The 13,677-nt window shown below is 44.3% G+C and overlaps 1 protein-coding gene across 1 annotated transcript in view; it reads right to left on the reverse strand.

Annotated features, from left to right (window-relative positions):
- The window catches only part of MBD1 (methyl-CpG binding domain protein 1), a gene marked incomplete in the record, with an annotated part of 329,236 nt that overhangs the window by 98,137 nt on the left and 217,422 nt on the right, over positions 1–13,677 (reverse strand). Inside the window, 1 exon segment of the mRNA XM_030193911.1 lies at positions 11,296–11,460. Coding sequence (XP_030049771.1) covers positions 11,296–11,460 — 165 coding nt within the window.

The raw sequence follows: 13,677 nt of genomic DNA on the forward strand, positions 1-13,677 counted from the left end.
TTTTGAGTGATGGATTGTTCATAATAAATATACCACATCTGGATGCCATTATGAGCAAGGCATACTGGACAGTTTCGCAGGCAGTTTAAAGGATTAGACTGAACGCTGTTTAGAAGGAGATAGTGTAGGTTTAAATAATTCTAGATGATTTAGATTTTGTCTTATAAGGAATTCTGATTTCTGCTTATTTTAAAATATGTTTTGTTCTGTTTAATTAATAAGTTCTATCTCTATGTAGAATATCTTTTCAATTCAGTGTTACATCTTTGTCTGACTTTTAAGTGAGATTTGTCTGCAGTTTAAGAGGTCATCATCTGGTTTGAATTATCCACAGTCCTAGCTAGGTGAAAGAGGTCAGGACAAGTCAACTCTCTTCTCCTTGATGGATTATAACTAAATGTAGGACTGGTCTTCTGAAAGTAATAATAAACCATGTCTGTGTGCCATTAAGCAAGACTGGCCCCTTAGCCCCTCAATGAACCCAGTTTAAGCTATGATTGGGAATCTGAGAATTGAATAATAAAATGCAGGAGATAGGTGCCACATTGTCTGGTTTGAGAGGCCCCAGGTCATAGGTCAGTTTAGGAAATATCTCAAACCTATGTAACTGATATTTTTAAGTAATGTGTAAGTAATAATTAGTTCAAGATAGGGTAATCAATCTATTTTTTACCATCTGGTGAGAAAGGGGGGCTAGAAGGGTGTAGGACCCTATATAACTGAGAGCAGAAGCAGCTTACATTAGAGAAGAAGGAGCTGAGACGAGAGAGACAAGACACAGAGAGCTGAAGAGAAGGAGAGACCTAGTGCTGATATCCTACTTTGTTTGCTGGCAAATAAAGAAGACTTCTCTCTCATTCTGGTGTGTGGTGTTTGACTCCTGAAGTACCACAGATTCTGCTAACAATAGTGGTAATTCCTGCAACAGCTTAAAACCTGTGGCTGTTTGCATAAGGTTTCTGAGGGCTTTTTCTCCATTCAAAAGCACTTTCTTTGAAGACTGTTTGCTAGAGTTTTGTATAATTTATGTATTTAACACCTCCAAGCCCTCTTGTCCATCTCGGGCTATGGTGTATATGATTTGAATGTCATCAACAAAACTTTTCCTTACCTCACAATTTCCTCCACTGCTCTCACACAGAGATTAAACAGAAAAGGTAACACTGGCCCCTGCAGAACACCTTGTTTCAATTTCCATGATTTTATAAGCCCCTCTACCACACTGTGGTCTGTGTGTTAAAAATGAGGCAAACTATTTCCATACAACCCCTCAAATCCCTAATATTTCAGAAGACAATCAAAACATACACAGCAAATGGCTGAAAATACAAAACAGTAAACAGTATAAGGTAAGAAAATAATCTGCTAACCCAACATCACAGCAACTGTCCAGCCCTAGCTAGCCTAGTTCCCAAACAGTAGCTCATAGTAGCTTGTTTACGGATTCAGTTTACATTTTTTTTTTAATGCTTTAAGTCTCAAAGAGGTGGGGAAAATTCCACAATGAGGGTGCTAAAGAAAACAATGCAACTGATCTGTTGATATCAAGTCAAGCACAAGCCAAAAGGGGGAACAACTAATACTTCCACACTTCAGATTCTAACCTCTAGATTGCTTGTCAGCTGCAGCATAGTGGCCCAGAAGCAGCCGATTCTAAAGGCTCTGGTTTAACCTACCCGATAGTCAAGACAGCCCACTAGCACAATTTTTTGTGCAAAAAGTGAATGACCCCACCCTTGATGTGACTGACAAAAAAAGAGCCAAACCAGCACAGATGTTAACAAACCTAGTGCTCATCAAAAAGTCAAGTCATCCATCAGATTCTAGGTGTAAAATGCAAGCATTTTGGTGCCTCAGAGGTGCCAAGGTAGTAACTTCCATTAATAGACCACAATATCTTAAATCACTAGACTACATAGGGGATTAGATGTGCATGAGCCTTATGGAATTATATTCTCTGAAACCAGCTGTATGTTTCTTGGGAACACCTCTCAGATCAGGAGATTCAGAGGTCATCCAAGCATGATCACTTTTTAACATGACACCCCAACTAAATCTGGGCCCTTGAGCTATATGCCAGTGAGAATCATCAAAACAATCTCTACATCAGCACTCACCCACCAACTCACAAGCAGAGCTTAGGCCCCTGTGATGATAGCTTGAGCAGGGTTTCTACAGCTAATCATCAGACTAAGGAGTCAAACCAGATGAGAATGATTTCAACTATGCTTAGTCTCCAGCATGAATGTGGTTGGCTCCTTGGTGCTTTTATGTGGACTCACCCACAATTAAGTTTCTCCTGCAGAGCTACACCACAGAGCAACATCTCAGAATAGAAGCTCCGAGACAAATACTGTGGTCTTTCAAAGCACTTTTAGCCTTCCATATGACAATACATAATTGAGAGAATTCTGGTTGCCTCTTGAAGACATTGGTGTCAGTCGTTATTTAGAAAACATAAAACAGAACCAAATTTTTTTTTTAACTATGGAAAAAAAAAGTTTGAACAATGACAACAAGCCCACATAGTTCAAAGCTGCAGACACACATTAAACTGAGATAGCAATGGGAAAAAAAAACCCACATCCCCCCTAAAAAATTCCTAACTAATGACATTGAAAGGAAGAAATCAAGACAATGCTGACTGAAAGAATTTTCAGTACACTAAGAAAGGAGAAATCTCAAAATAACTAAAAGCCTGAAAGGGCATTATCTTCCTTCGACAGATCAAAGAAATGAGAAAATAGCTAGTTCCACATATTCCAACATTTCCTACAAAAGCTCTAAGTCTGATGTTGCATGCGATGCAGGTCACATGGCAAATCAATGTGGTTCATTCTAGATGCCTGTCATCAGAGAATATCAGTAATTTCCAGAGCAGTGTTGGAGGTGATGTAGGCTGCATCGCAGACTTAGTTAAGTGAGTATGAAGCAGTGATTAAAGTCTCTTTCCATGCAAACTGAAGTTGCAAGAAATGTTCCTTTTATGCTGTGCAGGAAGTCCTCCCAACTGTATTCCTCCTGCCAGTGTGGGGTGGGGGTTGGTGATGCTTCAATATCATGTTTAAAATCACTAGATAAAAGGCATGTTTCTTCGAGTACTGCAGAGCTTGCCCGTCCCTCATTACTGAAATTACGATACTGAAAAAGCACTCCCCCAGTGGCAGTAATGTAGGTGGAGGACTCCTGCACAGCTCAGAGGGAACACTGATTACAAGGGGACAAACAGGATATGTTCCTTTAAGAGAACAATAAAAATTTTTATTTTACATTTCAAATCTAATACACCTTTTTGATTTAAACCACGAACATTTATTTCAAATGTATTTTTGTGAAACCACGCTTCTACTCTTCCCCTCCATTCTCCCTTTTTTTAATATGGCTTTTATATACTTTGAAAGCCATATATAAATAAGAAATAAAATGTTCTACAGAATATAGTATTCTTCATAAATACGAAATAAAATGTTCTACAGAATATAGTATTCTTCATAAATACATTTTTATAATGTTGGCACATTCCCAGTCTGTTTCAGATCATTTTTTTATACAGCACCATTGTATTTATTGCTAATTCTCTTCAGGAGTTCCATTTTTATAAATACTATAATTTAATGATTCAAAAGTTTTCATTAAGCACATTATTATAATCCTAATTGCATATTTTATTTTACTCAGTTTTATATCATTTGACTCGTTCTGTATCCCTTTAACAATAAGGGAAAATTAGGTTCTTACCTTGGTAATTTTCTTTCCTTTAGTCATAGCATTACGTATGGGTTGTGTCCATCAACCAGCAGGGGGAGATAGAGAGCAATCAAATTTCACAGTGCCACATGGTCAGCTAGCTCCACTGCCTCTTCAGTATTTGAAGCTTCCAAAGCAGTAAAACAAACCGCAATGGGAATAACAAGAACTTTCCTCACAGCGAACGATGGCCCCATAACAAGGGCATGAACTCAAAAGGAGGGAATGAACACATCCTCCTGGAGGGAATAAACTCGTCCTCCTCTTTGTATTTATGGACACATCCTCCTGGAGGGAATGAACTCAACCTCCTACACATGAACTGGAGGGAATGAACTCATCCTCCTATAAGTGAACAAGAATCCTGAAGACTGTTTTCCAACTTTCTCCCAAGGAAGGATTAGAACTTCAGAAAACAAGAACAAAACCTGAAACAGATTCACATCATACAGACAATCATACAGGGAGGGCTCATGGCTTCATCTGCTATGACTAAAGGAAAGAAAATTACCAAGGTAAGAACCTAATTTTCCCTTCCTTGTCATCAAGCAGATGAAGCCATTACGTATGGGATGTAACAAAGCAATCCCTATATAGGGTGGGAACAACTCACACCACGCGCTAGCACTTGTGCTCCAAAACGCGCATCCCTCCTAGCAGCCACATCCAGCCTGTAATGTCGGGCAAACGAGAGCTTCGAAGCCCATGTTGCTGCACTGCAAATCTCATGAAGAGAGAGTGCTCCAGTTTCAGCCCAAGAGGAAGAAATCGCTCTTGTAGAATGTGCCTTTAAGGCTACAGGCGGAGGCCAGCCGGCAAGCAGATAAGCTGAAAAGATAGCTTCTTTGAGCCAGCGGGCAATAGTGGCTTTAGACGCTGGAGACCCTCTGCGAGAACCTGATGGTAAAACAAACAAATGATCAGAGGTCCTGAAAGAATTAGTAACTTGCAGATACTGCAGCAGAGTCCTGCGCACATCCAACAGGTGCAACTGCCCAAAGGATTCTGGAAACTCCTCCTTAACAAAAGAGGGTAGAAAAATAGGCTGGTTTAGGTGAAACGCTGAAACCACTTTAGGCATGAAGGAAGGCACGGTCCGAACCGTGACCCCGGACTCTGAGAATTGCAGAAATGGGTCTCGACAGGACAGCGCCTAAAGTTCTGACACCCGTCTCACCGAAGTAATGGCCACCAGAAAAACGGCCTTTAGTGTCAAATCTCTCTCTGAAGCTCACCGTAGCGGCTCAAAAGGAGAACCCTGCAGAGCCTTCAAAACTAGCCCCAGTTTCCAAGCTAGACAAGGTGCCGCACGGGAGGACGGAGCCGAAGCACCTCTCTAAGAAACCGGCCACATCTGGATGAGCAGCTAAAGACACGCCTGCAACCTTACCATGAAGGGAGGCCAATGCTGCCACTTGCACCCGCAGGGAATTATAGGCCAAGCCTTTTTGGTCACCATCCTGCAAAAAGTCCAGAATCGGCGAGACAGGAGCCCGCATGGGTGTGATCGCTTTTGAAACACACCAAGCCTCAAAATGGCGCCAAATCCTGGCATAAGCCACGGAAGTGGACCGCTTGCAGGCCTGCAGGAGAGTGGAAATAACATTATTGGAATAGCCTTTGCCTCTCAATTGCGCCCTCTCAATAGCCATGCCATAAGACCAAAACGGCAGGCGTCCTCCATGGCCACCGGTCCCTGCGACAACAGGTTCGGTACCAGAGGTAAAGGAAGTGGAGCCTCCACTAGCATCTGTCAGAGGTCCGCATACCAAGGCCCCCTGGGCCAATCCAGGGCGATGAGAACCACTTCTCCTGGGTGAACCCGAATCCGCAGGAGCACATGCCCTATCAAGGGCCACGGAAGGAACACATACCAGAGGCCAGGGTTGAGCCAAGGCATCCAAACCGGCTGAGCAAGGATCTCTCCGTCTGCTGAAAAGCACGGGACTTTGGCAGTTGAGCTTGTCTCCATAAGATCCATTACGGGCTTGCCCCATTTGGCACATATCAGCAGGAATACTTCGTCTGCCAGTTCCCATTCCGCTGGATCGATTTGATGCCTGCTTAGATAATCGGCTTGCACGTTGCTCTGACCTGCAATGTGAGCTGCCGACAGAAACTGTAGAGGCAGCTCGGCCCAGTGGCAAATCTGTTCGGCCTGCGCGGCCAGCGCTCTGCACTGAGTGCCGCCTTGTCGGTTTATGTAGGCCACTGTTGTCGTGTTGTCCGACATCACTCTGACAGCCAATCCTTCCAGGGTCACTTGAAAGGCCAGAAGCGCCTGAAACACCACTTTCAACTCTAGGCGATTGATGGACCACTCCGACTTGTCGGATGTCCAAAGACCCTGGGCATGCTTCCCCTTGCCATGTGCGCCCCAGCCCTTCAGGCTGGCATCTGTCACCACTAGGCACCAATCGGGGAGCGCCAGCGGCATTCCTCGCCGCAGCATGCTGTCTGAAAGCCACCACTCCATGTTGAGTCGGGCCGCAGGAAACCAAGAGAGTCTGCATTGATAATCCTGAGATACTGGAGACCATCGTTGAAGCAGGGAATACTGCAGAGGTCTCAGGTGCGCTCTTGCCCAGGGCACCAAATCCAAGGTGGCCGTCGTCGATCCCAACAGCTGGACAATGTCCCAAGCTCACGGGCGGCGCATCCTCAGGAGCAGACGGACCTGATTCTGAAGCTTGCACCGCCTTTGCTCAGGTAGGAATACATATCCCAAGTCTGTGTCGAACCGTACCCTCAAATATTCTAGAGATTGCGAGGGGGTCAGGTGACTTTTGGCTACATTGACGACCCAGCCCAGAGATTGCAGTACTGAGACCTCTCTGGCTGTAGATTGATGGCTCTCTGTTGCGGAATCCGCTCTGATGAATCAGTCGTCTAGGTACGGGTGAACCCGGATACCTTCTCGCCTGAGAAAAGCAGCTTCTACCACCATTACCTTGGAAAAGGTTCGGGGAGCTGTGGTGAGGCCAAAAGGCAAGGCCCGAAACTGGAAATGGTTTTGCCATCACCGCAAACCACAGAAACTTCTGGTGCGGGGGCCAAATTAGAATGTGCAAGTAAGCTTCTTTCAGGTCCAGAGACATGAGAAACTCTCCTGGCTGTACCGCCGCACTGACGGAGCGCAGGGTTTCCATGTGAAAATGCCGCACTCTTAGGGACTTGTTTAATTCTTTTAAGTCCAGAATAGGGCAAAAAGACCCACCTTTTCGCGGCACAACAAAGTAAATGGAGTAGCGGCCGCAGCCGAAATCGGCGGGAGGCACCGGGGGAAACCGCCCCAATGTGAATCAAGCCTTGTAAGGTCTCCTCTACCGCCGCCCGTTTGGCGGCAGAACTGCATCGGGACTCCACAAACACGTCTCTTATCGGGGCATCAAATTCTATTCTGTATCCTTCTCTGATCAGGTCCCACTGATCTGACGTAATCTTGGCCCACTCCTCGAGAAAGAGGGAAAGATGTCCTCCTATAACAGGAATCGAGGAGGGGGCCGGCGCACTCTCATTGAGAGGGTCGCCCTTGAACTCCAGGTCTTGAGCCTGCTGCTGCGGAACGTTTGTCTGAGCGAAAGGAGTTCCTCTGCTGAAAACCAGCCACGAGACGTGGACCCAGCAGAATGCCCCGGGTGGTACCTTCTAGCTTCACGGAAGCGAGGTCTATAAGAGGAGTGAACCGCCTGACCCTTGGAGGGAGGCCGCGGCCTATCCTCGGGTGAGCACTGGGGTTTAGCATCTCCCAGGCCTTTCACAATTTTCTCCAACTCCTCACCCAACAGGAGAAGGCCTTGAAAGGGCAACTTCACCAACTTTTGCTTAGAGGCCATGTCCGCCGCCCAATGCTGTAGCCACAGAAGACGGCGAGCCGCCACTGCTACAGCCATCTGTTTAGCCGAAGCTCTGACAATATCATAAAGGGCGTCAGCCAAAAAGGACAAGGCCGACTCCATTCGCGGAGCCACTTCAGACAAGGGCTCCGCTCCATCACCGGGCTGTTCCACTGCCTGTTGCAACCATGCCAGGCAGGCTCCAGCAGCATAACAACTGCATGCAGACGCCCGAATAGTAAGACCAGCAATTTCAAAGGACCGTTTAAGTGCTGATTCCAGTCTACGGTCTTGCATGTCCTTCAGGGCAACACCTCCTTCAACCGGGAGGGTAGTTCTCTTTGTCACAGCTGTGACTAGGGCATCCACCTTAGGTATCGCAAAGCGAGCCAAATGCTCCTCACTCAGAGGGAATAATTGCCCCATAGCCCTGGAAACTTTTAAAGGTCCTTCGGGGTCAGCCCATTGAGCTGAAATAAGCTCTTGGATGGAGCCATGCAAAAGAAAGGCTCGAGCAGGCTTTTTGGTATTTGCCATCCTCGGATTTCCAGAGGAGGCCATGCCACTCCCAGGATCTTCAATAGAGAGGACCTGTAAGACAATCTGAAATAAGCGCTGGCAGCTCCTCGCGGTGGAAAATCCTCACCGCGGACGGATCATCTGGATCCAGTGGCCCTTCTGCACCTTCCTCTGTTTCCTCTGGCCACGAGGGCCTGCCAGACCCTTCAGAGTCACCACATCCTGACCACGGGGGGGGGGGGGGGGAAAGGGGGATGCGCCACTCTCTCAAGGGGAATTTACCCTTCTGCGCTTCTCTTGCGGCCAGCTATCAGGGAAAAACGCCTCAGAGGTCAATCCCAGGCCTGCATCCACCGGAGGGGCAGTAAGGGGGCCGTTGAAAACCCCTGTGGCTGAGCTCTTTTAAGCATATATACATTATGAAGCAATAATACAAAGTCAGGGGAGAAAAACTCGCCCTGGGCAGCCGGTTCCAGTCCGGGGCTAGTAGCTCTTTGGCCAGCTTCAATTCGAGGGCCCCCTCCGGTCTCCAGACCCTCCGCCTCAGCGAGGGTTGCGCCATGTGGTGCTTTCAAAATGGCGCCCGCTGCCAGCTCCACCGAGCGGGAAGAATCATCGCTCGCCATGCACGGGCCGGCTCTTATGCCTGAACAGCACGTTTTACAGAGCCCCGCTGCTGATCTGCGCTTGCCACACTTGGAACAGCGCTTAACACTCTCTGCAGCCATCGCCGAAAAACGGCGGAAAATTCAAAATGGCAGCTTCGTGCCAAAAACGTCCCGATCGCGGGCCCTCCCCGGAGGAGTCAGAAAACACTCTTACCTCACTGGACCGAGTATCACAGCTCCGGTCACGCTGTAGAAACTGAAGAAAACCTCTTGCTTTTTTTTTTTTTTTTTAAACGCTGTGAGGAAAGTAGAGAAAACAGCAAAAGAGGCAATCAAATCAACTCCGGAGGTACAGAACAGTGGGAAAGGCGAACCAATGTGCCTGCATCCACCAAGTATAGAGTGGGAAAGAGCAGGGAAAAGTGAAACTAATGTGCTCACATCCACTGGGGGGATGGGTAAGGCAGGGAAAGGGCTAACCTATGTGCCTTTAAAGTGAAGCTGCTATAGCCTCTAACACCCCGGCTAACAGCTGGCAAGCCAGGAGCCACCCCCAGGCAGATTTTTTAAGGAGCTTGATCAAGCTGCAACCACCCTGCTTGGGGAGATAGAGAATACTGAAGAGGCAGTGGAGCTAGCTGACCATGTGGCACTGTGAAATTTGAGTGCTCTCTATCTCCCCATGCTGGTTGATGAACACAACCCATACGTAATAGCTTCATCTGCTTGATGACAAGGAAAGGTACATAACTCATCTATTGACTTAAGTGAATTGTAAGTAATTCACTCCAGATTTTCAGCTTTATCAGCAATTTACAGTGAGATGCCGATGTTTTAAAGCATGCTTTCAAATTGAGTGGTACAACAGTTTTATTTAGGAGACGAATTTTATTTGAGCAGTACAACAGCTATATTGTTTGTTTTTTATCATTTCGCTGATATTATAACTTTTTATGGAACACTAGATGGCTCTTTGGTAATATATAAGGAACTGTTGCAACTGGTAAGTTGTTTTGAATACCTTAAGACTCAGTTATATATTTAAGTATACTAATAGGCATATTTTCAAAGCACTTAGCCTTCCAAAGTTCCATAGAAACCTATGGAACTTTGGAAGGCTAAGTGCTTTGAAAATGAGCCCCTAAGTACAATTCCTTCCCTTTTAAATTGTTTAAATCTATTTATCTTTTTAGCTCTACTGCACTTTTAAAAATCCTTTTTTTAAAAGGTTTGTGTTGCACAACACGATTTAACTATACAACTCATTTTGGGCCTTTTACTAAACCGTGCTAGCAATTCCCAACGTGGCAATTGCATTGCAGCCCATTCATTTTGAATGAGCTGTGTCACATTTCCTGCGCAGGAATCGCTAGTGTGGTTTTGTAAAAGAGGCTCTTTGTTTTAAGTAGATAATATGATGACTTATGTCAATTTTTGAAAAACTGTCACTTAATTTGTGTGTCATTTATGTGTTTGTATATTCATTTTCTGTGATGACCTTGTAATGTTTGTCAACATGTAAAATGCCCGATGCAGGCAGTTATGCAACAAAATGCAGCTGTATCAGTTTTCATACATTTCTCTTTTTTTTATTAAAATTACACCTATTTCAGTTGAAGATCCAGGTTTTTGTTCACTGCTTATATTTTTTGGCCTTGGCTCCTGTGGCATATATCTCTGTGTTACTCTTGCAAAACTACAAGGCTTCCATAAAGCTACCAGAATTTTTTATACATCATTTCAGAAGTAAACCAGATCACAAAAAGTTTAATATTACACCCTTCTTCTGACATTGCTCCTCTATTTGTACCTCTATCACTACGGCAGTTCATGATACTCACGAAACAGATTTGCATACAATGGGGTAGTACATGCAAATTTATCTCATACATATTCATTGTGGATATTCTGAAAACCTGACTAGCTAGGTGTGCCCTGAAGACTGGGTTTAGAACTCCTGTTCTAGTGTGAGGGGTTGAGGAATTGTTTTACGTGAAATACCAATACTGTTGGTGTTCACACAAAGAAAGGCGGGAGAAGGGAGATAAAATGGAGTTGGGGAAGAGAAAGAGGAAAGAATGGTGGCATGTACAACCAAGAGACATTATTTTCTGCTTCCCATAAGAGTTTGACATTACAAATAAATTATCAAAATTGAATTAGCATATATATCCATTTATAGCACCAGTAAAATGTGCTAGATCAACTGTGGCAAAAGCAGACCTCATACATGTACATGACTAGCACCACACAAGCTTAGGAGTGAGGTTCATTCCCATCATGGTATGTGCAAAACTAACTCATCTAGAGAAACTGCTCCCGAGAAATACTACAAATTCTTACTCTTCCCATCATACTTCAACAATGCACCTCACCATTGTTACTACTAGAAAAAAGACTCTGTATCCCTAGTGCCAATTTCCTGAAACCAGTAAACTCTACATCTAAGTCCATCTAGTTCACAGAAACCAGTGAAAATAAATCCATATTCTGCCAATCCCCCTTCCCACTTCATCTGTCCAATAAAGCAAAGAAACTTTATTCTCAAACAACAACAACAAAAAAAAAAAACTGAGCACACCAACCATGGCATAACGTAAGCACTGCCTCCAGCGGCACTTCTGACGCTTCAGGTTCCGACCACCAAATTTAGGCTTGTCATGGCAGAAGTCACACTTGCCACAGTCTACCTTCTGAAGGCATGCTTCACACTCTCCACACTTTCGGTTCCTGCGCCGACTGGAAAAATGCTACAGAAAAACAAGAGGAAGTCAGAAAACATTTACAGTCAAAGTTATGAAAGTATGAAGCTATGGGAGTCAACACAAATTAGCCTTCCAGATGCCAGTTTCTAAGTTGCCTCAACAGGTCTCTGCTCTGATCCCTAGTCACATATTCAGTAATAGAAATGAGTACTTGACTTTCTTTTCATATGTCCCATACAGCCAGCCATAACTGGCTCATTAGTATAAAGATACAGGAACTTCAAACTAGACTAGAATGGTGAGACTGTATAAATAAGGAAATAAATCCCAGTCAAGTACTATATAACACAGCTGTTTTGGACTGAGTTGGTAAGAACACCAAGTGCTAGAAAAACTACCATGCTATAAAGTATAGTTTCAGACACTGCCATGTCAGGTCAAGTCTAGACGCAATAAGGAGAACTAAGTATGATTCCTTCCATTTTAAATTGTTTAAATCTATTTAACCTTTTACTGTCCAATGTTCCCATCAATCTGTTCCCATATGGCTTATTACGGGAACATTGGACACTAAAGGGTTTTAATCTATCTTTTTTGCTCTATTGCATATTTTTTAAAAATCCTTTTATAAATATGTTTTTGTTGCACAACATGATTTAACTACACAATTCATTTTGGGCCTCTTACTAAACTGTGCTAGAGTATAAACTGCACTGAACCCTGGAGAGGGGATATTAGTGGTACAGTGCACTCCATTTAAGTGCATGTCGGATAAGCGCATGCTCTGTTTAACTGCATGCCGTACTTCGGTCCCATTTTTGGCGCCATCAATTTCTATGGGGACAAACTTCGGTTTAGCGCACCACTGAAAAGTGCAAATTTCGCTTATATGCATAGTTTAAGACCGCTTCCCTGCAGGAAAGACTCCGCATAAGCGCACGCACGGAATATGGAAGCCGATTGGCACGTGACAAAGGGGCAATAAATTTGAAATCTCATTGGTTACCTGCCACAGGCGGTAACCAATGAGAGTTACTTTGTTAGAATAAGCGTACGCACAGAATATGGAAGCTGATTGGCAAGAGACAAAGGGGCGATAAATTTGAAATCTCATTGGTTACCTGCCACAGGCGGTAACCAATGAAAGTTGTTAGAATAAGCGAAAGAAACTTGTTAAAGTGTACAATGGAGTCGTCGTCGTCGCGCAATTGTACTTTAACACTGGCTGAACAAATAGAAGTTCTTAAAAAATTAGAAAACAAACAAAGTCAAGAATCTATTGCTAAAGAATATGGGGTCAATCCCAGTCAAATTTCACATATCTTGAAGCAGAAAGATCAGCTTCTGGAAGACTAGCAAAACAATACAAATCCACACAGGAAACGTAAACGGGCGGGAAAAGCTGAGGATGTAGAAGATACTCTTCGGTGGTTTTCTCAAGTCAGGAGCAGACAGTTTCCTGTCAGTGGTCCACTGCTTATGGAGAAAGCTAATCAGCTAGCTGAAAGTCTTGGACTAACTGAATTCAAAGCCACTGTTGGATGGTTGGAAAGATGGAAGGAGAGGAACAACATAAAATTCAAGAAACAGCATGGTGAAAAACAAGACGCTGATGACTTTGGAGCTGAAAATTGGGTTGTTTCAGTTCTTCCTACCATCTTAAACGAGTTTGCACCTCATAACATTTTCAATGCTGATGAAACCGGTCTCTACTGGCGAGCGATTCCTGATGGAACATTTGCATTCAAACATGCCAAAACTACAGGAAGTAAAACGTCGAAGGACCGACTGACAATCCTCCTTTGCTGCAATATGAATGGGAGTGAGAAGTTGGAACCCCTTGTCATTGGAAAGAGCAAACAGCCCTGTTGCTTCAGGAATGTTAAGCGACGTCCTGTGTTATACGAGGCTAACGCAAATTTATGGATGACTAGGGAAATTTGGAAGCAGTGACTAAAGAAGTTAGACACTAGAATGCAGGCACAAAAGCGTCAGATTTTGTTGCTTTGTGATAATTGTGCTGCACACAGTGAAGATGTCAGGCTGTCTAATGTCAAGGTGGTCTTCCTGCCACCAAACACTACCTCTCTGATTCAACCTATGGATCAGGGTATAATAGCCAATTTCAAACATTACCAGGCTCTTGTGCTACGTTGTCTGATGAGCGTTATGGATGAATAGACTAGCAAGGATAAACGTGCTGTTGAACTGGCTCGTAATCTATCACTGTTGGATTCCCTACGTATGCAGAAAGAAGACTGG

The sequence above is a fragment of the Microcaecilia unicolor genome, chromosome 2 (genome assembly GCF_901765095.1).
Source record: "Microcaecilia unicolor chromosome 2, aMicUni1.1, whole genome shotgun sequence".
In the NCBI taxonomy this organism is placed as follows: domain Eukaryota; kingdom Metazoa; phylum Chordata; class Amphibia; order Gymnophiona; family Siphonopidae; genus Microcaecilia; species Microcaecilia unicolor.